The sequence below is a fragment of the Leguminivora glycinivorella genome, chromosome 22, assembly GCF_023078275.1.
Source record: "Leguminivora glycinivorella isolate SPB_JAAS2020 chromosome 22, LegGlyc_1.1, whole genome shotgun sequence".
Lineage (NCBI taxonomy): Eukaryota > Metazoa > Arthropoda > Insecta > Lepidoptera > Tortricidae > Leguminivora > Leguminivora glycinivorella.
In genome coordinates, this window is record NC_062992.1 from 2,564,924 (window position 1) to 2,591,894 (window position 26,971).

General features: G+C 41.1%; 1 protein-coding gene across 1 annotated transcript in view; it reads right to left on the minus strand.

The window, feature by feature from the left end:
* The window catches only part of LOC125238071 (microtubule-actin cross-linking factor 1-like), a 340,128-nt gene that overhangs the window by 32,339 nt on the left and 280,818 nt on the right, over positions 1 to 26,971 (minus strand). The window contains exons 52-77 of the mRNA XM_048145360.1: positions 25,941 to 26,135; positions 24,599 to 24,730; positions 23,578 to 23,711; positions 22,025 to 22,217; positions 21,677 to 21,903; positions 20,940 to 21,204; positions 20,216 to 20,413; positions 18,816 to 18,979; positions 17,815 to 17,914; positions 16,826 to 17,011; positions 15,779 to 15,897; positions 14,961 to 15,119; positions 14,462 to 14,693; positions 13,828 to 14,016; positions 13,012 to 13,166; positions 11,506 to 11,731; positions 9,776 to 9,908; positions 7,888 to 8,011; positions 6,908 to 7,028; positions 5,901 to 6,058; positions 5,027 to 5,178; positions 3,849 to 4,089; positions 2,592 to 2,687; positions 1,719 to 1,901; positions 1,052 to 1,211; positions 224 to 301 (exon numbers count right to left, since the gene is read on the minus strand). Of these exons, the coding sequence (XP_048001317.1) occupies positions 224 to 301; positions 1,052 to 1,211; positions 1,719 to 1,901; positions 2,592 to 2,687; positions 3,849 to 4,089; positions 5,027 to 5,178; positions 5,901 to 6,058; positions 6,908 to 7,028; positions 7,888 to 8,011; positions 9,776 to 9,908; positions 11,506 to 11,731; positions 13,012 to 13,166; positions 13,828 to 14,016; positions 14,462 to 14,693; positions 14,961 to 15,119; positions 15,779 to 15,897; positions 16,826 to 17,011; positions 17,815 to 17,914; positions 18,816 to 18,979; positions 20,216 to 20,413; positions 20,940 to 21,204; positions 21,677 to 21,903; positions 22,025 to 22,217; positions 23,578 to 23,711; positions 24,599 to 24,730; positions 25,941 to 26,135 (4,320 nt within the window). The remainder of the gene's footprint in view (positions 1 to 223; positions 302 to 1,051; positions 1,212 to 1,718; positions 1,902 to 2,591; positions 2,688 to 3,848; positions 4,090 to 5,026; positions 5,179 to 5,900; positions 6,059 to 6,907; positions 7,029 to 7,887; positions 8,012 to 9,775; positions 9,909 to 11,505; positions 11,732 to 13,011; positions 13,167 to 13,827; positions 14,017 to 14,461; positions 14,694 to 14,960; positions 15,120 to 15,778; positions 15,898 to 16,825; positions 17,012 to 17,814; positions 17,915 to 18,815; positions 18,980 to 20,215; positions 20,414 to 20,939; positions 21,205 to 21,676; positions 21,904 to 22,024; positions 22,218 to 23,577; positions 23,712 to 24,598; positions 24,731 to 25,940; positions 26,136 to 26,971) is intronic.

A 26,971-nucleotide genomic window follows, 5' to 3' on the forward strand; every position in this document is an offset into this window, starting at 1 on the left:
GTCATTTGATATTTGCCAGTCGCTTTTCGGTGAAGGAAAACATCGTGAGGAAACCGGACTAATTCCAATAAGGTCTGGCATTCGCTTTCGTAAAACTAGTGCCTACGCCAAATCTTGGGATTCGTTGTCAAAGCGGACCCCAGGCTCCCATGAGCCGTGGTAAATGCCGGGATAACGCAAGGAGAATGATGACAGTAGAATATGGATTTATTTATTTTCTTACCGTGGCTTCCAGATCTTTGCCGGTCTTGAGTACAGACTGCATCTGTTGTTCGCGCGAGTGGAAATCTTCCTCGAATTGCTGAAAAAGAAGCAAAATTTAATAACTTTGTACACAAGAACCTTTTTATCAAAATTTTATTTTTGTTGTTTTAAAAAATTGGAAATTCTAGAGGGATTTCAGAAGTGAAAGATTTTTAGTAACACTTTAAGCATATTTTGTGATAGACGCGACATATTTTTTCCGTGATTTTTCTCACTTAATAATGGTCTCACCGGAAGACCAGCGCTGGAAGTCGCCAGCAACATGTTGTGGTGAGGCCATTTCGTGGTACTTTTTTGTATGTCAGTGTATAATTGTTTATTGTCTGCTAAGCCGCGGTCCTGGGCTCGAATCTCGGTAAGGGTATTTATTTGTGTGATGAGCACAGATATTTGTTCCTGAGTCATGGATGTTTTCTATGTATATCCATACTAATATTATAAATGGGAAAGTGTGTGTATCTGTTTGTTTGTCCGTCTTTCACAGCAAAACGAAGCGACGTATAGACGTGATTTTTTAGGTGGAGATAGTTGAAAGGATGGAGAGAGACATAGGCTACTTTTTGTCTCTTTCTAACGCGAGCGAAACCGGGGGCAAATGCTAGTATGTATATATTTGTATATTATATATATATCGTTGTCTGAATACCCACAACACAAGCCTTCCTGAGCTTACCGTGGAACTCAGTCCACCTGTGTAAAAATGTCCTATAATATTTATTTATATGTATTTAATATTTTGTGTGCTTTCGAATGAAGTATTAATCTATTCTATATTGTCAAATGTTACCTTGTGCTGTTCAATGAGCGCCATGACGGTGTCCAGGTCGCCATGGACGGGCGAGTCGGCTGCTAACTTGCTCTGCTGTTTCTTCAGCCACTCCAGCAGGGCCGACATCGCGTCCTTGAACTGTCCGGAGTATAGCAGCGCCTCTTCCAGCTTGCGTTGTCTATGGAGATATGTCAGATGGTTAAATTAGTGTTTTAAAGTGGTGTAACATATGCGAAAGAATTTGTCATTGAGGAATAATACTATAATATTTATGTAGGTATATTATATGCTTAGTCATTGTGTAGCTCAAGCAATACTCATAAATGTTTTCGAAAAAAAAAGCACACTTGTTTGTGTAACAATATAAAACAGCTGATATACTGTTTCTGTGACGATATAAATAATATATAGTCTTGGTATCCTAATTGTATTATTGTCACTTCAAGAAAAATACCGAGAAAACTTGCAAGATACGTTTACATTGAACACAGATGCATTAGTTCAGAGAACCTAGTTTGTACAACCAAAAAGGAGATAATGAATACCCCTAATAATCCTTATACATGCATACTTATTAAGTGCACCCTTGTAAGTACATCCGTTCATGGATTACTTGAGCTTGTTGGCAAACAGGCAGGTATTATATCTGTTTTTGGCATTGATATGATTGGTTGTGTGTACTCACCGGTCGACAGCCTTGGAGCAGACGGTAGTCCACTTGGTCTTGAGATCCTGCAGCATAGTGCGGAGGGTGGGTTCATCGGTCTTCGGCGCCTTGTCCTTGAGCGTCTTGCCGACCTTCTGCGTCTGGTCGTAGACGGGCTGCTTGGCTGCTAGCGCCTTTTGGAACTCGCGGTGCTTCGACAGTCTGAGGAATTACGGAGTATTATAGGTGTGTATTATGTGTATCGGGTCGTTGTCTTTTTCAAAACGTATATAGGTACACTCAAGGACTTTTATTGTTGAGCCATTTAGGTGTCACGATAATTTTATTATTTCATAGATAAGCTGTGACAGTATAAAATAAGCTATTAGAAGTAGATTGGCTAGAATGGAATTAAAGTCCGTGACCGTACGTGTTTCTGTTTATGTCGACGAATTAAGAGTCATATTTTTACACTTGACTGTACATGAAACAGTTAGTAAAGTCTCGTATTTTACAGTGAGAACAAATTAATGAAAAAAAAATTGAAGAGTTTCCTCAAATCCTCACGGGTCCTATCATCAGAATTGCACCACGTTTAAGGGCATTTTCGGAATTAGGGACCCAAAATTAGCGTAACTTGTTAACAAAAATTAACTCGCTGTTAGTTTTGTGGTTCTAAGCCTGTGTTAAGAGATGGCAGTCTATGCACTGTGATTACACATTTTACTTCGACAGTAATTCTATGATGCTCGATCCTTTTTGGTTAAAGATTGTATGGGAAATGCCATAGACGTCTGCTGCGCAACGAAGTGTGTCTGTCAAATGTGGTTGATGTAACTGGCCCTAAATTAAATAACTTAAACAATGAAACAACTAATAAAGTAAAATGAATGGGGATGTTGTAATTCTTACCTCTGTTTGATCTTCTCCGGGTCGTTGACGGTCGTTTCCGAGTTGAGCTCGTCCAGTTGTTTCTCGGTGTCGTTGAGCCAGTTCATCAGGTTGTTCCTACGGAAAAACGATCTAATAAGCATTCGTATTTCAAAGAATAGCCGACATAAAACCGACCGGCGACCGGTCTGGCCTAGTGATAGTGACCGAATTCGAATCCCGGTAAGGGCATTTATTTGTGTGATGAGCACAGATATTTGTTCCTGAGTCATGGATGTTTTCTATGTATATAAGTATATGTATATTATATATATCGTTGTCTGAGTACCCACAACACAAGCCTTCTTGAGCTTACAGTGGGACTCAGTCAATATGTGTAAGATCGTCCAATATTTATTTATTTATTTATAAAAGAGTAAGTAGTTTTCGTGACGACGTTTTATTTTAGAAGAAATATATTTTCAGAGATACTGCAAACGAGTAGACAGGTTCAATGAGGAGGCACACTGATGTTTTATCCCGCCAGGCGGCGCCTGTGCAAGTGACTAGATATGTCATTGTCATTCACAATCTGTCACTAGGTAAACGATATTTAATACGTGAGAGGGAGAAATGGGAGAAACGGCTATTAAACAGAAACCTACAGATAAAGCAAAAAGTTATTCTTTATCTGTGCATTGGACTAATAAGGTGGCGCCATCTGTGTTAATCTTTGAGTGTGCCTCCTCATTCAGAAAGCGATTACATTGGACATCCGCAACACCAATACGCTCCTTTCTTGAAGGATCATCAGGAAGTAAAGTACATACATACATATAATCACGCCTGTATTCCCATAAAGGGGTAGGCAGAGCACATGAGACTACTCAAGTTTCAGTGCCACTCTTGGCACCTAACTTTGAAAAAAAAAAAAAACTAAATTGTGACATTGCAGTGACGAAGAAAGGGGGTGGTGAAATTCTTAACCCGTCACCACACGCGGACGGGGGAGGAAGTGAAATATTTTTACTAAAACTATTTGCTTTGAAATTTACCTTGCGCTGCACTTTTCACTGATAACAATGATAGTCTATGAACTGTTTGTGGAAAAGTCTATATAAAACAGGGCATTATAAGGTACTGACCACATATCGCTGAACTCCTTGGCCTCTTTAACGCCATGGTCTAATGCCCTGGTTCGCTCAGTGCACTTGGCAACAACGCGCTCCCAGCGATGCTGAACGGAAACCAGCAGATTCCTAATGACCAGGTCCTGCTACAGAAGTATAGAATACTCACCACATGTCGCTGAATTCCTTGGCCTCCTTAACGCCATGGTCTAATGCCCTGGTTCGCTCAGCGCACTTGGCAACAACGCGCTCCCATCGATGCTGGACGGAAACCAGCAGGTTCTTGATAAGAATGACGTCCTGCTTCTGGCTGAAGTACTTGAGGTGAGTGCCTTTCTTGTCCAGGTGGAGCATGGTCTCGCGATGTGTGGCCACTTCCTTTTGGAACGACTTGTGCTCCTCGATTTGAACTGTTGGAGAAAAGTATTAGGCGTCGGTTTCAGAACTATTCATCGTCATAACTTTAGCTAAATTGAATGCCAAAGTCTTCTACTTGTATTGCTATGCAAATATCTAGGCTTAAAGTAAGTGAAATAAAAGTCTATGTTCGAAACAGCTTACCATATTAATCGAGTAGCTATGCATTTAACTAAATTTTTGAAATCCTTTTTGGCAAAAAAAGACATTAGAGAAGCTCAAATTGACACAAACGCAGCACAAAATCGTGCTCATTGGAGATTGCGGACGAGGGCCGACCCCAAGTAAGTGGAACTAACGATAACGGTCTAGAAGAAAGAAGATTTTTGATGTGGTATTGTTGTCTACACTACTATTTATGAATCAAAATCACCTACACTGGTAGGGGGATTTGACCGTTTTGTCTATGGTACCTACAGATCTATTAAAAGTGCTGGCACGAATAGAACGAAAGAATGAATGAAAATGTGTGTGACAGATGACCAATAATGAGAGCTCTTGACAGTATACGGATACAAATGTCACCGATACAGTTACCGGCAATAACATCGTACAAAAGGCTGCGTAAATATCTGACACGCTCTTATGGCTCCGTAAATAAGATATGACGAAATGGCGCCTTCAGTAAGGATGCGTTCAACTTACAGTAGGGCCGAACCACGTGGCTGCGCTCGTGTCTCGCAAATGGTTTCGTCGGAAGATCAGCGCCAACCTTCGAGTCGGCATTATACTGAGACGGGACCATTTCGTGATAAACTTATATAGTGTGTAGTTTTAAGTTCATTGCGAATAAATATTTTGATAATGATTAAGATTGCGTCAGATATTCTTGCGTCTTTCATTTTGTACGATGTTTTTGCCAGTGACTATCAATCAGAGTTTAGTTTATTCCATTCATGAATGACCTGTATCTTCGTAATGTATACGTACCCAGCAGAGTCTCCATGACCCTAGAGACAGGCTTGGCAGAGGAGAGCGTCTTCTCAGCGCCAGTTAACCAGTCCACGAAGGCTTGCAGCGCGTCGTGGAATTCTGTCGCCTCCTTCAGCGCGATCTCCAGTTTAATCTTCTTGTCCGATGCTCTGTGGAATAAATAAATAAATAAATATTATGGACATTATTTTTTTTTCTCTTCTTCTTCTTGGCTGGACACGCTATTGCGTATCTTGACATCAAATTGTAATTATTACATATATACCTATGTAACATTCCTAAACTTGGCTGTGGCTGTAGGTACTTGCACGTTTGTAAGATAGGAAAGATTTTGGTTTTAATCTGTTTTTTATAAGTGAGAACCTGTAATTGGCTTTGTAATTTTATTTTGGATTGTATTGATAACTTCAGCTGTTGGTTTTCCATGTATGTAAAAAAAAAATACACAGATTGACTGTGGCCCACGGTAAGCTCAAGAAAGATTGTGTTGCAGGTACTCAGACAACGATCTATGGTATAACAATGATCAATACTCTATTTTTTTTTATTATGGGCTTACTCTTGACCACAGACTAGGCAAAGGCAAAGACGATACTCGCAGATTATTATTTATTTGTGATACTTCCAGGCACTGGTTAAGAATAGGTATATGTACATCTCATATAGCGATGGTTTACTAGTGAAACCCGATAAATCGAGACAATTTGTCCTTGAAATAACAACATTGTGGAAATTGGACAAAGTTCGAATTTCAGAAATCAGTGCTCAACTTATCGGGTTTCACCAGTAAACCCTCGATATAAATTTTAGTGCGATTTCTCCCTGACTTCCTATCCTTAATCCCTTGGCGTCGGGTAACCTGGCACTTTACCTGGCAGTGATGTTGTCCCATCTGGTCTTGAGGTTCTTGAGGTTCTGGTGCAGCTGGCTGGAGGGGTTGGGCTTCTCCTGCCGGCGCAGGTACTCTTGGCCCTGCTGCAGAACTGCTTCCACCTTGGGGCGGTTGGCTTCGATCTCGTTGTAAACCTCCTGTTAATACAAGGTGACATGGCTTTTGATACAGAATTATCTACATTTAATAATTTAGTGTATTTTTTTTAGTTACCTCTTAATAAGGACACTTTAGGGCATTTTCAGAATTTGGGACCCCCAATTAGCGTAAGTTGTTAACAAAAATTAACTCACTGTCAGTTTTGTGACTATAATTAAGCATGAAATTTCTACAAAAATATTATTTTTGTGTTAATGACATAAACTTTAAGCGATAATCTACATTCAGAATGTGAAAAAAGTAATTTTTTAGACAGGTTTTATGCTTAATTGTCGTCGCAAAACTGACAGCCAGTTAATTTTTGTTAACAACTTATTATCTAATTCGGAGGTCCCAAATTCTAGAAATGCCCTTTAAAGCATTTTTTAGGACTTCCCTTACATATCCAGACGAAGGCAAATGTATCGGTTGTTTAAATTGATGCATCAAGGTGATTTGTCCACAGAGGGTTTTACACGCATCATGTTCTGCATGTTGCCTCTCTGACACACTTTAGGCGAATTTTCAAGTGCGACAAGGGAGCAACAGAGTTCACGATATGACCTCAGTAAGGTGTTAGAGGTGCTTTGAATTTATCAAAGAAATTGAGGTCAGTAATTCGACCCACACATTTACCCTCTTATTCATAAACGCTCACTAAGGTTATCAAGCAGATAAAGCTCGTTTGTCCCATTCTATCACACCAGTACTGAAAGGGACAAACTAACTTTATCAGCTTGATAACTTTAGCGAACGTTTATGAATAAAGGGGTTGGACTACATCACAATAATGACTCGAATACTCATGTATTAGGTAACTTGGCATATAAAATGAGTGAACATCTTACCATGAACCTCTCAAGCTGTTCCGAGGCGGTTTCCGGCAGACCACCGACGGGCTTGGAGGCCGTGATAACTCCATCCACCTCTGACAGCCACGACAGCAAGTCGCCGATTTCCGCGTTGAAGCTAAAACAATAATAAGTTAGAATCAGACGGTGTATTCAAGCACGCAATACAATACAAATGGTTTATTCGCAGTAATATGGTTACAAAATGGTCTTATATATTTTTTATCATGTAAAAATAGCGCACTACCAGGGGCGGCTCACTCCGCGATTCTATCGCCGCGCTACAAGTACATGCTGGCAGCCGCGAGTTCGCGGCCTATTCAGGGGTGGCGTGTGTTCTCACGACGTTCGTACTTTAGTTTTTTTTAAGGTTCTTATGCGATGTCCGCGTGTGGAATGGCTAATAATGCTTAGTTAAATAGACACTTAATAAAATAGGGTAATCTTACACAGATCTACTATTGATGAAGTCCCATGGAAAAGTTCAATAAGGCTTGTGAGGGCTTAAACAAAAATATATAAATACTGTATAATTATATACCTAGACAGTACAAGACTTAAATGTTTAGTATAACATTTTATCTGAGTACTAATTCGTTTTAATCCATAGGCAACCCTACCGTCCGACGCTGCGCACCTTTCGTTTCTTCGTTTCGTTTAAAAACGCGGCATTTAGTGAACATCAAAGCAGTGGGCCTTCTGTACTTGTACTTATTATACATATCCATTTACGACAGATGCAATAGGCCTCACTAGAGCTTATAATGGAAAAATTAGAATGTTTCAGAGTTCAGATGGCGGTAGTTATTGGACTAGTGTTCAGAAAGGTCGCAAGTATGAATCTTGTTAGACGCGGTCTATGTTTTATTAATGAAAAGTAAAAATGTGAGCAGTACATATTATTCAACTTTCTCAGTTGCCTAAAGCAAATAAGTAAATTCGACGAATGTCGGGTAACATTTGAACTGTGAACTCACCTCTGGGCTTCCCTCAGGGCATCTTCCAGCTCGGCCTGGCGGTCTCGAGCCTTCTGCTGCAGCTCTCGCCACTTCCTGTTCAGGGTGTTGAGCTTGTCCGCAGTCTCACTCGCCTCGTCGGTGCCTGCGCAAAACACTTATGATAACACAAATAAACACACGGCCCAATAGGGTCAATCCGCGGCAAGAACACGAGTCACGATTTTATGGAATGTTCCATTTATTCACGATGCAAGTTCAAATGATAATCTATCTCTTAAATAAGAATCTATCTTTAAATAAGTGTTACTTTCCCGATATATGCATAGATCTTTTCATTTGCTGTAGTTAAAATAAACACTCAAGTGGAATCGCTCAATAGCAAAGGACATTTTTCAAAACTCAATTACAAATGAAAAGTACTCGGTGGTTAAGGTCAGTTCGGATATACAATACATTTTTGATTGTTCTCAGGGCAAGATAAACATTAATAGTAATTACTTTGTTCCAAAGTTTCTAACTTTATTACAAAATTTGTTGCAAAACTTATAATTTCTAGGTTAAGTCATTGAAAGTATATTAAAGTATAAGTATTTTTAGATGACAAATCATATTTAGATGTAGTGCACAATGTTTTTCCTTCGTATTTTCACGGAAACTAACGAACATGTGCTATTTCAGTCAGTCCCTGTACAAGAAACGCTTGAGTTGACCGAAAAAGCACGACAAATACGAACGTTTCCGACAAAATACGATGAAAAAATTACGCACTACATCTGTCAAAGAAAAATGTGAGAGAAAATAGAGGTTTACAAAAAGCATTAGAATACACACACACGGGCAAACACGGAAGCTGAAGCATTAGAGCCAATAGCATGTCTGACGTTGAATTTTGAATTTTGAAAATGGCGTGATCGGCTGAAATGATGATCGTTCTTTGAAATGATATTAATTACTGACAGTTAACAACGTAAGTATTTAGGTAAGTACGTTATTGTCATCGAGTCTCAAGAAATATTAAAATGGAACCTGAACATGTATATGAACCAAATGGCAAAATTGATACCTGAAATGTAGGACAATGTATATGTATAATCTTAATAGTTATCAGCTGCATATCATAAAGACAGTGCAATTTTACCGTCATTACCGCTAGGAGGTATTTCTAAAGTTTGACTTTAAATGAAAAAAAAAAATCAAATGCCAAAATTATATTCGGTGAAGCCATTCTCGAACTGGCTCTCCACGGCATGTTTAAATGGCACCACAATGTCCAAACTATATTAAAATCTGAATGGTGCCCTGATTCCAGTTAATAGGTAGTGACCTGTAGACATTGCCAGATTTTAACTATAAAACTCCCGTGAGACACAAACATATTTAAAAATATTTTAAGCGGGTTACTCACGTGTTAAGTCGATATAGCAAGCGCTCGCAGTATGCGTCGCGCTCTCGACATGTAAAGGCGGGGTCGCTACTCTTGAGAAAGATCCTCGAAAATGGATCGGAACATGTCGAACGCTATATCGACTTAACACGTGAGTAACCCACTTAAAATATTTTTAAATACATTGCCATATGCTGAGAAGAATTAAAACTAATAGTTTGTCATATACGTATAATCACACCTGTATTCGCATAAAGCTGTAGGCAGAGCACATGAAACTTAAGTTTCAGTGCCACTTTTGGCAACTAAGGGGTTGAAAAAAAAAACGAAATTCTGACACTGCAATGACAGGTTGCCCGCCTCTCGCCTACGTCACAATTTAACCCATATCCCGTAGTCGACTTTTACGACACTTAAAGAAAATGGGTGGTGAAATTCTCAACCCGTCACCACACGGAGGAAAAACTGATAACTACCAAGACAATGTAGTAATGGATGAGAGCGCAAGCGCGTAGCACATACCAGTACCCTGTTGCACGATCTGCGCGCCGGCGTCGTTGAGCGTGTCCACCGAGGCCTGGTGCGCCGCGATGTCGTTCACCAGCACCTTCAGCTTAGCCAGCTCCACCTCCAGGATCTGAGGGTCTCCGGCCACCTGGACAATTTATTGTATGTTAATCCCCGTGAATAGGCTAGTTTCCTACTAGTCAAACCAATTCCTTTTTAAGAACTGTCAAAAAATTTTGCTAATATGGAATTACTATGAAATACTGAGAAGTGACGTCACGGCCAATTCATTTACTTGATATATTTCTCTTCGAATTATTAAATAGAAATTATGTTTAAACATAACTACTGTCCATGTTTTTCTTCTATTATGTGGTGCTTCATTTCGTGCACTGCATACAATATTTTATTTCAAGTATAGGAAACTAGCTTTTTACATTTTTCAACGATTTAAGTTCCGATTTTAAAGGACAAAGATAAACTTCTACTACTAATATCTGCAAATAAAGTTTTCATTTTCAGATAATTCCGGGGTTGTCCAGATGTAATCAAGACCAAAGTAAACTTTGCTAGTTTGTAAACGTTGACAACAATTTCGTTGTATTAACCTGAGTTTAGACGTGCAAGTTATTGCTGCAAGTTTTGAGACAGAAGTATATGCAAGAAAGAGATGCAGATATTTGCCACTCACTCTTACCTATAGTTGCGTCTCAAAACTTGCAATAACTAACTGTGGCCCGTTTCTCGAAAGGTACCAGCCTTGTATTACAAGTGTGTTTCCATGGAAACCCATACGATTTGACAGTTCGCGCACTTGTAATACAAGGCTTGTACCTTTCGAGAAACGGGCCCCTGGTCTAAACTCAGCTTTATGTAAGTTCGATGAATAAAATTAAACAGATATATTCTAGAGACTGTTGTTGTAAACCCGATATTCAGAAGTCACAAAAGGTGTCTGTTGATAACTAACAGTGCATACTCAGGTGTGAGCTTATTCATCAAATTTTATTAAAAGCGGCTAACCTCTTTAAAAAAACCTTTAGCTAACTGTATACAACCTGGCGTGTCGCTATAGTGTGGTTGATCACGCCAGCAGCTCCTGCAGAAGTCTCCAGCAGCTGGCTCCAGCTGTTGGTGTCACTCACCGGCTTGAGCGTGTCGAGCGTGTCGCTAGTGTGGTTGATCCACGCCAGCAGCTCCTGAAGCTGTCTCCAGCAGCTGGCTCCAGCTGTTGGTGTCACTCACCGGCTTGAGTGTGTCGAGCGTGGCGCTAATGTGGTTGATCCACGCCAGCAGCTCCTGCAGCTGTCTCCAGCAGCTGGCTCCAGCTGTTGCCGTCACTCACCGGCTTGAGCGTGTCGAGCGTGTCGCTAGTGTGGTTGATCCACGCCAGCAGCTCCTGCAGCTGTCTCCAGCAGCTGGCTCCAGCTGTTGCCGTCACTCACCGACTTGAGCGTGTCGAGCGTGTCGCTAGTGTGGTTGATCCACGCCAGCAGCTCCTGCAGCTGTCTCCAGCAGCTGGCTCCAGCTGTTGCCGTCACTCACCGACTTGAGCGTGTCGAGCGTGTCGCTAGTGTGGTTGATCCACGCCAGCAGCTCCTGCAGCTGTCTCCAGCAGCTGGCTCCAGCTGTTGCCGTCACTCACCGACTTGAGCGTGTCGAGCGTGTCGCTAGTGTAGTTTATCAACGCCAGCAGCTCCTGCAGCTGTCTCCAGCAGCTGGCTCCAGCTGTTGCCGTCACTCACCGGCTTGAGCGTGTCGAGCGTGTCGCTAGTGTGGTTGATCCACGCCAGCAGCTCCTGCAGCGCGTGCTGCAGCTGTCCTAGCCGCAGCAGAGCTCGCTCCAGCTGTTGCTGCCGCTCCACCATGCCGCGTAGTAACGCCGACCAGCGCGTATTCACTTCGGTGAGAGGTTGCTTGATGGCCGCCGCTTGCTCGGATGATGTGCGCTCCGTCAGCTCTTGAGCTTGCCTGTGATGTTTAAACGGGTTATTTTGGGTCGGACTTTGATAGAGGGATTTTATGTCGATAAAATTGAAAGGTTGTTTAATCCAATGAACTATATTAACGTCAGCAGATGCACGCGGATGCAGAATTTATATTGAAAATGACGCGCAGCACATTATAGACATGGCGTTCGAAGGATTAAATTCAATCCAAATAAAATGAAAGTACACAGTTTTTTGACAGGTAAATCATTAAAAAAAATTTTTTAGCCTCTTAGCCACTGGTGGGCAAAGGTTTCAAATTATCGACATAAAAATCTAAAAGTCTAAAGCTACACAACAGTAAAGAAATAGGCTAAAAACAGAAAGAAAAAGTAAAGCGTCGATCACACGTTGCGAAAAAGAGACACAAACAACGACTAAAACTCTAATAACATGTTAGTACCTATTAAATGGTATTTAAAACTACAAGAAAAATACTACAAAAAAAACTTGCAACACACACAAAAACTGTCCTGTAACTTATTCTAAAGTTAGTCTATCGTCTACCAAACAGTTTTTTTATTCTTGCCTCATCAAACTCCTTTTTTTGTCAGGACGGTGTCAATCCATGGGAAAGGGTGGCATAGAAAAATACACAATTAAGTATTAAAATTGGGAGGAGGTTCAGTTATGTCACACAATTTATTAACTTCTGTGAAAAAGGGGATAAGTTATATGGATTCACAATAAAGTAATTTGTGAAACAGATTTACAAATAGTTATAGTTCATAACACAGGGGAAAACGGTAAACATTTAACAATTACATCAGTGTTTTGAACGTAGAACTGAAATAGAAAGAGTTAAACTTATATTTTGACCCTTCACCAGTGTAATTCCTTTCTTCAACCTTTAGGAACATAATGTATCAAATAAACCACAAGCCCCAATTGAAAACACCCCTTCAATTCGACGCAAAACAGATAGCATGATTTTTCGACCTTTTTACAGAAACACTATAAAACTTCTTCAACTTTCTCTTCTATAGATTTCTTTATTATAAATTGTGTAATCGTTGGTATAACAATCATGCTAACAGTTACGAAATATCACTTTCAGTCCAATGTCACCATGAGCACTGGCGCAGTCAGGTAGGATCTTACCTGTTGAGAGCGTCGACTTCAACCATACACAGCCTACCATAAGGTGCATCTACTGCTAGAAAGAGCTGTGAGATCCGTCGCTTGACAGCGTCAATGTCATATCCTCCTCAGAACTTGTCATTTGTAGTGTTAGTAGCACTGGCGCAGTCAGTAGGATCTTACCTGTTAAGGGCTTCGACCTTCACCATATGCGGGTCGACCTCTTGCTTGAACGAGGCTAGTTGAGAGATCTGTCGCTTCACTGCGTCGATGTCTGAGCCCAATGCGCCCATGCGGGAGAACTTGTCCTCGGCCTTGTCGAGGAATTCTTGCAGGTTCTGTGGAAACAGAAGACAAATGAGTATATGGAGTCAATAGAGTTGAATGCAAGCAATCGATATCGGTAAGAGTAATATATCGATCAAATTTTATTAATTGTCTTCAAAGATCTTTTCAAAAGATAGCGACGTATAGAAATAATAATAAAAAACAGTTGAAATTTAAATACGACCAGAAACGCAAGACTCTCAGGCGTCAACTGAGGCGTCCAGTTTCATTTATTTTGTACTAGCTTTCTCCCGCGGCTTCGCCCGCCTACTGATCTAATATTGTTTCCCCATACAAACTTTGGACCGCCATTTCACCCCCTTAGGAGGTGAATTTTGAAAAATCCTTTCTTAGTGCTCCTCTTCACCTTATAAGGAACCTACGTGCCAAATTTGGAATCTCTAATAAATCTAAATATATATAATTTAGATTTCGTGGGTAGTTTAGTAGACTATGCCCCTCTTTCCTTTCGTAGGACGAGAAAGTATGGAGTAGCTGCCATCGACAATATTGGTCATGGTTCACCTATACTTTTGAGTGAGGTACTCACCTGTAGAGCGTCATAGATAGTGGTGACGTTGTCCTCTCCATGTATTCTATGTGCTTCACCTGGAGCTTATCTAAATATCTATCAACACCAGGTGTATCTTGCTCCACCTGTAGTGTACTCACCTGTAGAGTGTCGTGGAACTCCATAGCCTTCTCCATGGCGTCGATGAGGTTCTCCTCTCGTCTCGCGTACAGCGCTGTGACATTGTCCCAGGCGCTGTCCAGGTCTTCCATGTGCTTCTTGACCTCTGGCTTGTCCGGCTCGCCGCAGAGTGACATCAGGTGTGAGCCGGTCTTGCGGACTTTCTCCACCTGTAATGTTGAGGATTTTAGTATTGGTGCACGGTTATTGATCGGTTCAAGTATGAGTGTACTTTTCTCCTTCATTTCATAGTTCATAGAAACCCTTTATCAAAATTATGTGACGACAAACGACGACTGTCTGCAATATGACTGTCCGCAGTACGAGTGTCCCCCATATGTCCGCATTATGACTTTAGTCTGAACTAACCTCAGGCTTGTTATGATCAATTTCATGCCGGATATCCTGCAGCGCGACCTGGGGCTCATTTCTCAAAACTGAAAGTTACAAGTTACAAGCGGAAGTCTCTTGCCAACTTGTCATATTAGACATTGACTACCAATTGTAAAACTTGTAGCTTCGAGAAATGCTTCACAATATCCTCCAGCTTGTCTACCATGTGTCCGCAGCATGTGTCCCCAGTATGTCAGCAGTATGTCTTTAGTCTGAACTAACCTCAGGCTTGGTATGGTCGATCTCGTGCCTGATCTCCTGCAGGGCGACCTGCTGCGCCTGTATAGCGCGCGGCTGCGCGGCGGGCGGCGGCTGGGCGGTCAGCGTGTCCTCCAGCTCGGCCAGCGTGGCCATCAGCGCATCCAGTTGAGCCCAGAACTTGCGGGCGACTTCCAGCGCACTGTCGAGCGAGTGACCGCGGTCTGAGGTCGCTTTCTGTACGTCGTCCCATAGTCTGCAATAGAGATTAAAGCGTTTAATTTTTTAGCGTTCATTTAATTTGTCGAGAAGTGTGACTTTTTAAATTCTCCTCGATTTTATAAGTCCAAAATCATGTAGTTTTTTTCTCCTGATCGTTGAAGGCGTAGAATGTCTGCTAAAGATTATCGATGTGGAATTCATAGACTCACTTCACTGACAAAGACTTAGCGACTCAAAAAGATCTTGGTCTACTACACAAAAGTTCCCCGTTCCGCCCAACCCTGTGCTACAGTGTACTCACTTGTGCAGTTTGTCGAGCTTGTTGCGAATGTCCCGCACGGCGGGGTCGCTCTTGTTGGCCTTGCTGATCACGTCGGAGGCGGCGCGTTGCACCGCGTTGTACGCCTCAGTACGCTTCTCCAGATCTTCTATTAACGCGTTGTTTTCCTCGATTTGGTCTCTGTGGGGGTATAATTTAATTAGTACATTGTAATTAAATACTCTGGGGAGTATCTGTTAAACGTTTTGCGTTGACATGTACTAGAAATAATCCTACGAGTAATACTGTGGCAATCCTGATTTGTTAGAAAGAAAAGGCAAAAATGGGCGCCAAGTGTCACGGTACCGTAGAGACTTAAAATTTCCCACTTTTTTTGCTAAGAAAGTTGGCTTGAAGCACCTTAATGTAACCTATAACTTTCTTTTTTGGTTTAATGTAAACTAATAAATAATAGATCAGTAGCTTATTTCACAATAGTGACACTTCACCGTTCATCAATGTTACTAAAGTTATCAAACTAGACATAGGCACAGAATTATCAGTGTCAATGACACTATAGTGAAATAGCCCACAAAGTTGCACCCCTTTAAAATAGCCACAGTAAAAGTAAGAACACAAACTGGTTGGTGGTGGCTGGTTGAAAGTGTGGTCTAAGGGTCTCTCCAAACATATCGACGCTGAATCAGCTTTCGCCGATGAAAAATCGCTCGTTAGTATGAACATGCGTAGGGCTGCGTTGAGCGACGACGTAAGCGTCTTCATACTATCGAGTGGTCGATTTTAGGTCGGCTAGAGCCGTTTCCGCATCGATAGGATGGAAAAACTCAGAGAATACATACTGAATCTTAGGCGGGTGCGCAGAGACGGGCTCGGCGCGCTGCAGTTGGTCCTGCGTGCCGGCCAGCGCTCGCAGCATGCCTTCCAGCTTGTCGGAGAACTGAGAGGACTCTTGCAGGGCCTGTGAGAACAAATGTAGCAGTTAGTATATACTAGGACCAGTACATTTTTTATGGAAAGAAGCAGTGGATAGTTTTAGCTGAAAAATAAATAGTAGAATTAAATATGATTTTGGTTGTAAAAAAACCAGGTTAATAATGAAATCTATAGAGTTTCGGTGCTTTCTAAGGGTGCATCCATACGTATACGTAATTACGTATTCAATTCGACAAATGTTCACTCGCTAAACTGCGTGATAATTACCTTACTACTCGAAATAGTTGAGAGCTGAGCAAGCCCAAACAGCAAGACATTACGCTGATATAGTTTGTTGGTCGGATATAATTTTTGATAGTTGTGGCAATAAACTTGTTTATGTGGGCATTTTCAGAATTTGGGACACCCCAATTAGCGAAAGTTGTTAACAAAAATTAACTCACTGTCAGTTTTGTGACAACAATTAAGCATGAAGTTTCTATAAAAATATTGTTTTTGTGTTAATAACATAAACTTTAAGCGATAATCTACATTCAGAATGTGAAAAAAGTAAATTTTTAGACAGATTTTATGCTTAATTGTCGTCACAAAACTGACAGCGAGTTAATTTTTGTTAACAACTTTCGCTATGAAAATGAAAATGAAAAATGAAAATGAAATGAAATGAAAATGAAAATGAAATGAAATGAAAATGAAATATTTATTTTTCAAGTAGGCATATTACAATGCGCATATGAACGTCAAATAAAGCTACTAGCTAATTGGGGGGACCCAAATTGTGAAAATGCCCATGTATGTATTTATTTGGCGTTAACTCGCATTTGAAAGCCTGGAAATGCACCTACAATCCCTTTGGTTTCGATGATAGGACGGGCGTTAGTAATAGCTAAATCCTACTAGGTTGCCACCTTTATCATAAAGGATATTTCAAAAGCTATATCTGCAATGGTTACCTGTTCAAGCGCTTGCTGTCTGGTTCGTAGCTCAGCCCGCAGTGCGTTGTACCGCTCGCAGTCTGCCTCCACTATATCCTGGACTTTGTTCGCGTCTTCTTCGCCCACTAGGCGGGCTAGCGCTTCTCCGGTCTTGACGAGTTTGTCTACCAGTGGTTTGTGCCCCAGGATCGACTGTTGCAGCATCTGTGAGATACAATTATGGTTAGACACTGTTTTGTAGGTATTTCTGGGCTTTTTCTAAAATGAAGGTCAAAGATGAAGATATTTCTCATCAATTATAAGGAGATTATATTTTATTTGTCATCAGGACAAATAGAATAAAACATAAAAATGTCCTTTATGGATACTGTAGTATCTACTGCATCACATGCACATAAGTAAAAAATCTTTTGACTAAAACATGACGTCATGGAATAGACATTTTGGGACATATTTTTAATGATGGAATGAAAAGTGCTGTCGATTTGATTCTAAGTAGAATAAGCCCGAATCAGGTTTCAATCTTAAAAAGCTAATATAACCTAAGAAAAAAGGAACAGTAGAAATAATTCGTGTAGTTTTGTAAAACAAATTATACCTAGTGGTAAACAGACATACCTCAACGGCGAACATACTTGTGGTTGAAAGTAAAATTTCAGATACTTAATCATATCTTGAATACATGCAAGTGAAAAACTACACGAATTTCTTTCACTGATTGCGCATTTTTGCGTCAACTTGATGAAGTACAAAATATATTTTTAAATTAAAGGAAAAATTGTAAAATTCACACCTCCGGCAGGACTCGAACAAGCGACCTACGGCTGTGCCGGAGAAGTACACCCTAAGGCGTTTCAGAATTGAGTGAAACAGGTTCGAGTCCTGCAGGAAGTTTGAATTTTTCCATTTTTCCTTTCATTTAAAAATATGTAGAATCGGTCGCAGACGTTTCTATATGATAAAAAAAAATTGAGGTACTAAATACTACAGTGAAGAATAGTGTTTACCTCGTTCTTGTCTTGCTGTTGCGCAATCTGCTCGGGCCGCAGGGCGGGCATGGCCAGCATCTGGATCTGTTTCTCCATGTCGTCCAGCCACATCGACAATCTGCACAAGCACCAAAAATAAATATAAAAATGTCATAAAGTATCCTTATGGTTTGTATGTGATTAAAGAAATTTAAGTAATCATACAGTAGCGGAAAAAATCTATCATACTGACGATACCGATATATCATTATACGAAAACAATAAGTCGAAATATCTTAAAATTTTAATTTTATATCAAGAAACAACTATTTAATATGTATTTGAATATTTACGAGTCTTAGGACTGCACGTATCCCGAGGCCAGCCACGAGAGCCTGATGCGGATTAGAAGACTTTACGTGTAATTCTAATATTATAAAAACACAAAATAGCAAATACTACTAACAATATAATACAGGGTGGCTCTTTCATCAGTATGGGAAAGTCTAAAACTATAAGACGTACGAAGATTTGTGCTTAGGAACCATGTCATCGATTTTAATAAAAAGAAAATCTGCACTCATTCATTTGAGAAGATTTCATTAGCACAAGTTGAAATTTGTATGTATTATATGATGAGTGAAAGTAAGTCTAACCCGTGGTGGGTGTCCGCGAAGTGCTCGGCCAGAGGCAGCGCCTGCTCGAGCGCGGCGAGGCGCTCCGCGCTGAGCTGCCCCACCTCCTCCATCATCTCCTTCAGCTCCTCGCTGCGGTCGCGGATCACGGCTGTCTCCTCCGATGACTGGCATTCGCGGAGGACCTGTACAGATGTAGGTGGAGCAACTAACCCGTGGTGGGTGTCCGCGAAGTGCTCGGCCAGAGGCAGCGCCTGCTCGAGCGCGGCGAGGCGCTCCGCGCTGAGCTGCCCCACCTCCTCCATCATCTCCTTCAGCTCCTCGCTGCGGTCGCGGATCACGGCTGTCTCCTCCGATGACTGGCATTCGCGGAGGACCTGTACAGATGTAGGTGGAGCAACTAACCCGTGGTGGGTGTCCGCGAAGTGCTCGGCCAGAGGCAGCGCCTGCTCGAGCGCGGCGAGGCGCTCCGCGCTGAGCTGCCCCACCTCCTCCATCATCTCCTTCAGCTCCTCGCTGCGGTCGCGGATCACGGCTGTCTCCTCCGATGATTGGCATTCGCGGAGGACCTGTGAGCTGCCCCACCTCCTCCATCATCTCCTTCAGCTCCTCGCTGCGGTCGCGGATCACGGCTGTCTCCTCCGATGATTGGCATTCGCGGAGGACCTGGGAAGATTTAGAGTGTTACAATATGTTTAATGTATATGTAGTATAGCATATAAATATGTTGCCACGCCCTAATAGGGTCCATGAGCACGTATACCTACTTTGTAACATCTTATAACACTATGGATGCAATAAATAAATACAAAGAGGATCGAGTATTATAGAGAGTTACTGTCAAAGTAAAATGTGTAATCACAGTGCATAGACTGCCATCTCTCGACACAAGCTTAAAACTTTTGAACCTCAGTTTTGACAATTTGGCCCATATTGTTAGCTTGATATGTGTTAAAATGTCAAATATTAATATTAGCGCCATCTAGCCGAGCGTTCCCCAAAGGTGCAACGCCATCTAGGCCACCGCACCTTTTTCTCTAGGGCTTTGAGGTACGTTTTTCTTAGACATAAATATGAATATGAATATGAAAATAAAACTTTCAGCAGTCATCTACTACTCTCCGAGACGTTTCTAAAAACCCCTTACTCGATGGGGATACGACGTTTCACAACAGAGTTCCTATAACCACCTTTCTGGTCCATCATCAGATCAGCTCCATGATACCATAATATTGCATTGTCACGTTACATATGTGTGCAAAATTTCAGCTCAATCGGTTATAGATATCTGCTTTAAAATTGTTTCGCAAGATTTCACACAAACATATGTACATACATAAATTGCAAGTTAAATAAAAGCTTGTAAAAAGGATTTGTCAAAGCATTCATTTTGGTTCAAGAATTTATCCTTGACTGTACTTTCCTTACAACATAAACTTAACAAGTATTTGAAACAATACTAAAACCCCCAAACACAATTCGTCGGCTGTCTTCAGTGTGTTACCAACAAAACTTTAAAAAATGGGCTCTTTTAAAGGAACGTAACCTTACATAGTTATTTAATTTAGCCATGCCTTTAATTTCATTAATAATTTAAAAAAATTACCATAAACTTTCTAACAATATTTTTTTCTTGTCAAGTGAGGGCAATGACGACTCATAAGTATGAGCGATGTGAGTAATGACAATTAAGAAGTGCACACATTACATTGAATGTTGGGATTTCGGAAACTTATTTTTTTAACAAACATGCCACACACGACGGTCGGAGTGTTTTAAGGTTAACTAGTGTACAGAATACGCACCTTCTTAGCCTGCGACAACAGGTCCCGTACGCGCACTCTCTGCGCAGCTACGTCGTCATTAAGCGGCCGCTGAGCCTTCAGCTGCGCGCGCACTAAAGCCGGTTGGCTAGACGGCGGTTCCGCGTCGCGAAGTTGAGCGAACACGGTCCTCAGCCATTCGAGGAGCTCTTCCATATCGCCTACCACTTCCAGGGAGCGCTGGGGAGGGAAAAATACATTTAGTAGTCGTATAAATTAATAAAGAGGGCCACAAAATTCGTACCCACTAATTCATAAAAAAGTAACTGAGCTGTCCCTTTCTTTCAAATACATAAGTCGACATGATAGATAATGACAAACGATTATTAGCTAATACAGTTTATAAAGCGTTTATGGATAACGCCATTATACTTTAATGGGGTTTAATGGGGCAAAGGTTTGCATACATAGCGCCATCATAGCTTGCCCGGTCTCAAGTTTAGTTCTAGTAAAAGGCTCGACTCAGGACAAAAATCAGAAAAACAAAAACAAGTATTTGACACAATTTTAGATTGACAAGGCAAGCTGCCTGCTGGTGCCAGTATTTCCATATTTCGATCGCCCAACCCCTGTGTTATAAAAAATCAACGAACAGTTATGAATGTAAAACCTTCTTAACGCAATAATTAGACATGTTTTTTTTCGTGGCGCCCTCTCTCGATCAATTTCATCAACACTCCTGTATGTCTATAAGTTGTATCCTTACCTTCTTGCTGAGCAGCAGTCTCTCTGCCTTACGTTGAACTTGCTCAGCTATAGCATCGAAACGACGGTTGTCCCTAGTAACGATGCCTTCGATGTGCGTAGCGCCCTCTCCCGGAGAGATCTGGCACAACTGCGGGCCGATCAGGTTGATGTTGTCGAGCAGCGGACGGAACTCTTGCAGGTCGCCTTCGAGACGAAGGATGTCCTCTTCACGCGGTTCCACGGATTGCAGGCATGACTCGGCGCCGGACATCCATTCCGTCAAGCTACGAAAGAAACAGGAATTAAATATTTTAGTGTGCTGGAAGTAAACCAGTAGATGTTAAGTCATTGTCAATCTATGAATCTATCTATCAATAACACATTTAACAAAAGTTTAATCTGTTGGACATTAGCGTTTTGAGTACTGGTACTTTATTACCTTAGTCTAGATTGTTAATATTCTTTTCAACATGTAGATGAAAACTAAAGAGTTTTAAACGATTTTAATATAGAATATGTTTGTATTAGAGCATTCTATAAAACTTTGCAGAGGTACGTTTCGATAAAAATTGTATGTTTTAAAAGCCTAATGTCGAAAAGTTGACGTCCACAATTTGTTTTTAGTCTAAATTTAACAGCCAAAAACAACATTGAAATTTTACAATTGTGGGTTGGATTTTAATCATGTTTGATCCGATATCGCATCAACGAGTAACAAAGGATGAATGTACGAGTAACACTATCCAAAAAACTGACCTGTTGTGTGTGTTGAAGAACTGCTGCACCAGCGGCAGCGTTTCGCTGGCGATACGCAGCAGGTCGGCTCCCTTGCTGGTGAGGTCGTTGTAGCGTCGCTGGAGCGCGTCCAATTTGTCCTTGAGCTGTAGCGCCTCATCACCAGAGATGTGCTTCATCAGCTCGAGACCGGAATCCACGGTGCTGTCGACTGCCTCTTGTTTTGAGGCTATCTCTTCGGTTTTTTCCTGGAGAACAAAGTATTGATTAATCGATGGAATCAGGCTTTGCGGAAATCCATGTTAATAAAAAACTAGAACATTCCTTTGCAGTTCCAGCTGTTCCAGGTATAGACTACAGTATACTCACAGCTAGTTCATCCATTTGCCGCAGCAGTTTCTCCATGTGCATCGGAAGGATCTTCCTCTTGGCGAGGTATTGCTCCATGCCGTCCATCCAGGCTGACAGGTCTTGGTACGTCAGCACCAGGTGTCGGAGACCCTTGCGCGAGTTGTCCAGCAGTTCGCCGATGTTCAGGCTGTGCTCCACTAGGGCTTGGTATCTGAAAATGTAGGGCATTATATAAGTCTGTCAATCAATTTTGTGAGTAGAAAAAAATCGTGAAAACTCTTCGAGGAATTTTGCGATTTTTTTACACGGACGGAAATAATTTGTTTGGTGTCTGGCAACACAGGATGTCACTTTAATCATATGCATACATCGGGGTTTTGGGAGCGGGAATGAATTCGTGTATTTGTAACTCTGTTTATAGTCATTTGAATTACTGAAATATATATTTAACTGTGTAACTGGCTCCAAATGTACCTAGAAATGTTTATCTTTTATCGTTTTCACCATTTTTGGGCTAGTGTAAATCATTCCCGCTCCCAAGGCACTGGTCCCACCGCGAGCTAGTAAGCTATGAACAATCGGCTATAAAAACGAACAAAAGACAAGCACTCCCGTGCAAATAAAAGAGACACAGCGATATTGATAGCTCACCGCTGGGCGAGTAACTATAAACATCGCCGTGTCTCGTTTACTTACGCGGGAGTGATTATCTTTTGTTCGTTTTTATAGCCGATAGCTCATAGTTTACTAGCTCGCGGTGGGACCAGTGCCCAAAACCCCGATGTATGATCATATGCCTTTAGCAAATCTGTAATTGATAGTCTCATCTCCGTTCATGTATTATGCGATGAACTACAACTCGCTCGCACGATCATTGCGTTTTTTATTAACCCTCACCGGAAAAACGACGGGGTGTTATAAGTTTGACGTGTCTGTCTGTCTGTGTCTGCCTATGGCATCGTAGGTCGAGAATGGATGAACCGATTTAGATTTAGATTTTTTTTGTTTGAAAGCTGAATTAGTCGGGTGGTGTTCTTAGCCATGTTTCATGAAAATCGGTCTACTATGTCAGGGTTTTTTTCAAATTGTTCATTTTGTGGTTAGGTTATTTACACGGGAACGACCTTTTATTCTTGTGTTCTCTTTTGTGCTCTTATTATCTTTTGTTCGTTTCTGGTTCAGTTCAGTTTTTTTTTTAATTAAATGGCTTCAGTCCATTGGGACTATTTCGCCAGTGTCAAGGTTATATGAGCTAATATTAGTAATTTTTGTACAGTAAGTACGACATTGTACGGTGACTTAGCACTTGAAAATTGATAGCTAGATTTTACAAGAGCACGTGGACTACCGGCCGTTTACGACAAAAAAGAGGCTAAACGCGTTTCGAGAACAATTCTTCATCAGCTTCTCACTACACCATTAGTTTACTGCATAATAAGCTATCAATATTACACTTTAAACAACATTAATGAGTAAAAGAAAAATAGATTATTCACGACACGAAACCGCTAAGATGGCGTCCCAACCGGAAGTCCTTAGTCGCGGTGGGGCCAGTGCCTAAAGGGGTGTACCTGTCAGTGGCAGCTTGCAGACGGTCCGCCAGCGCGGCCGCCTCATCATCTCCCACGAGCGCCATCAGCGCGGACGCTGTCTCAGTCAGCTGTTGGAAGGCGCCCTGCTTCGATAGTACGTCGTCGTGTAACACCTGAAACCGAGCTTATGGTTAGCCTCGTAGAGGAAAAAAAACAACGTACTTATAATAAATTTAAAAGTGGGAAATTACTGCCTTGTTGAGTCTTGAACTTCTGCATGGATCTATACTCCAGCCCTACCAAGTCAGTGTCACAATACCTCAACCATAACCGAGGTCAACAAACATGTAAGCTGCGGTTTTTTTATTTATTTAGGAGCATTCCATGAACTGGGCATTATCTCGAGTAGCGAATTTTGTGCAAAACAACTGGTGTAATGCCGTACGTGATATTTAATTGAAATAACAAAAAAAATACATACAATCACGCCTGTATCCCATAAAGGGGTAAGCAGAGCACATGAAACTACTAAAGCTTCAGTGCCACTCTTGGCAAATAAGGGTTTAAAGAAAACGAAACTGTGACATTGCAGTGACAGGTTGCCAGCCTCTCGCCTACGCCACAATTTAACCCATATCCCACAGTCGCCTTCTACAACACCCACGGGAAGAAAGGGGGTGGTGAAATTCTTAACCCGTCACCACACAGGCTACAAAAACAATACAAACAAAAAAAATATGGACACTCAAGGGACTGAGACATATTTTCAATCACAGGCAAGTAACAACTTTAGTACAAAATCACTGCACTAGATGCACTTGTTTCTTCTATCTAAATCATCATTCTCCTTGCGTTATCCCGGCAATTGGCACGGCTCATGAGAGCCTGGGGTCCGCTTTGACAACTAATCCCAAGATTTGGCGTATTTCAATAAATATAGTTTATTGAAACTTTATTGCACCGTAAAAAAATGTACAAAAGGCGAACTGAATGCCAGAAGGCATTCTCTAACAGCCGACCTTTGGGCCAAACAGAGAGTATGTAGTTATATGATTATTACCTTGTGCTCTCTGATCTTGACCTGGATCTTCTCCTCATCGGTCGGCACCAGCTCCAGCGCCTTGACCTTGCGCTCGGTGGTGGTCAGCCACTCAACAAGCGGCTGTAGTTCCTCTTGGAATTGTCTGGCGACCTGAAATATTACAATCATTAGTATATACAGTCAAGTGTAAAAATATGGGTGTACACATCTTACTCAAAAATATGTCCCATAGCATCTTAGTCCGGTGTAATAAGAGCGTAGTACCATATTTTTGAGACGATTATTTCGATACGTATTTTTGCACTTGACATGAAGAAGGTAAGCAAAGGTGTAAATCTTAAATTTTCTTTCAGTTTCGTGATTATGTTCAAACCCTGATACACAAGAGACAGGGGGGTCATATCGACTTGTAGGTAATTTTTTTTTAATTATAAATGGGCTTACTCTTGGCCACAGACTTCCTAGCCAAAGGTACCTTATATCGAATTTTAAACCGAAGATAGCGATACAAATTTATAGTTGAGACGACAATTCATTTATGGCAGGCAAGCATGGCTCCCAATCGAACTTACAAATAGTGCAATAGGGACGGCCTGATATTTTATCATTTATAAAGCGGCCATGCTTGCCTGCCTGGTTTCTTTCTCTGCTGAGCATCTACAACGTGTTTCCGGTATCACTCAAAACCTCAGACACCCCAACTGATTTTTATTTTTTTAAACTCATCTATTCATCTTTTAAACTGATAGTTACTTTTTTTTAAATTGAATTTTTAATTTTCTGTACAGCTCTACTCGACTTTTAGCTCTACACTCAATAAAATAATTGCTAACTACCATCCTAAACCATAAAACTATTTATTTGTGTACGTTACTGCAACAACATAAGGTTTACCAATAGACAGCTAAGATGTCACTGTAAAACACTTTAAAGCTTTGTCACAGTTAACTTCAAATTGAACAGGTAATCGCAGTAAGCAAATTTAAACCCAATATTCAAAATGACAAGGTTGTAATTAGGTACGAGTTCAATTTGTTATGACTTATGATAATCATTAAGATTAAACTGACAAACAACGTCAAATTCGTAGCGGAAAAAATAATCGTCCAAGTAACCAGCCAGTATTAATACCCCCAAATACTGAAAAAGGTAAACAACCTCTAGCAATGCGAATACAATAGAATAGGCACATAAAAAATTACTAATAATACTAATTTAAACAAAAATATTACCCCCATCAAGATATAGCTTAATCGATTCTACTCTCGATTCTGAACAAACGGTTTTCAGGTTTTTAGTGTTAAGTGAAACACGGTGTATATCTTATTTCGCTAATATTTCAATATGCCTTAGTCCTTACCTTCATAGCCTGCTCCAGGTCAAGCATACGCTGCTGAGCGCCGTCAGTAAGCGCGTCGAACCGCTGCATAAGTCCCTTCAGTTGCTTCTCGATGGCCTTGCGTTCTCCGCTGTCGCAACCGGCCGCTACCTCGTTGCCCATCGCGAATAGCGAAGACATGCTGTTTTGACGGTCTAGCAGCATTTTCTTGAGGAACTGAGGGGTAAAAGAGACAGTTTATAATTTGGTACTAACAGCAACACCCTTAACTAACCATCGATGGACTTTATACCCTCGTAATAAGGATTACAAATGGACAGCTAACAGTGTTGCCGATGGTACATGAAACAAAGGAGCTTAGATTTGTGTAATTTTATCGCAAACTCGACACAAGGAATCTTCTTCTACACAAAATCATACGACAGTACTCTTTATTATATTGTGACAAAATATAGAATGGTGTCGCCTAAATCAAATAACAGTAAGATTTTTCGATTCCGCAAACCCCGCTGGCTCCACAGAAAACCAGCGCCGTTGACCACGCTAGCCGTGTCAGCTGCAATGCTGAGTGGAGACTATTTTAGGCCTTGTGCAACTTTTTGTCCTATTTTATCTATTGATGTTTGATGTGTTTTATCCTACTTTATCTATTGATTTGTACTTACTGATGTGTCGCCTGAATAAATGATTTCTATTCTATTGCATTCTAATTAGCAAAAGGCTACATTATTTCCTAAGTGTGTTAGTTAGAACTTAGCGACTCAATTATTGGCTGTGCGCTGCTATTATCAAATACGTAACTGGCGCAGTCAGCAGGATGAATATTTAAACGCGTAAGTGTGTATGTACGTAGTTTATACTCTAAAACAATATAAGGATTGGTTGGTTTGGATGGATTGATTTAGCAGCGCCATCTCTCGAGCTGTGTCGAAACCAACCTGAGTTTGGTTTACACGGGGGGCAAGAACCATACCGTTCTGCCCTAGGGGTGGACAGAGGGCGCTACGAGTCCTTGTATAGATTACTCATATGAGAGATAATTTCGACCTCGA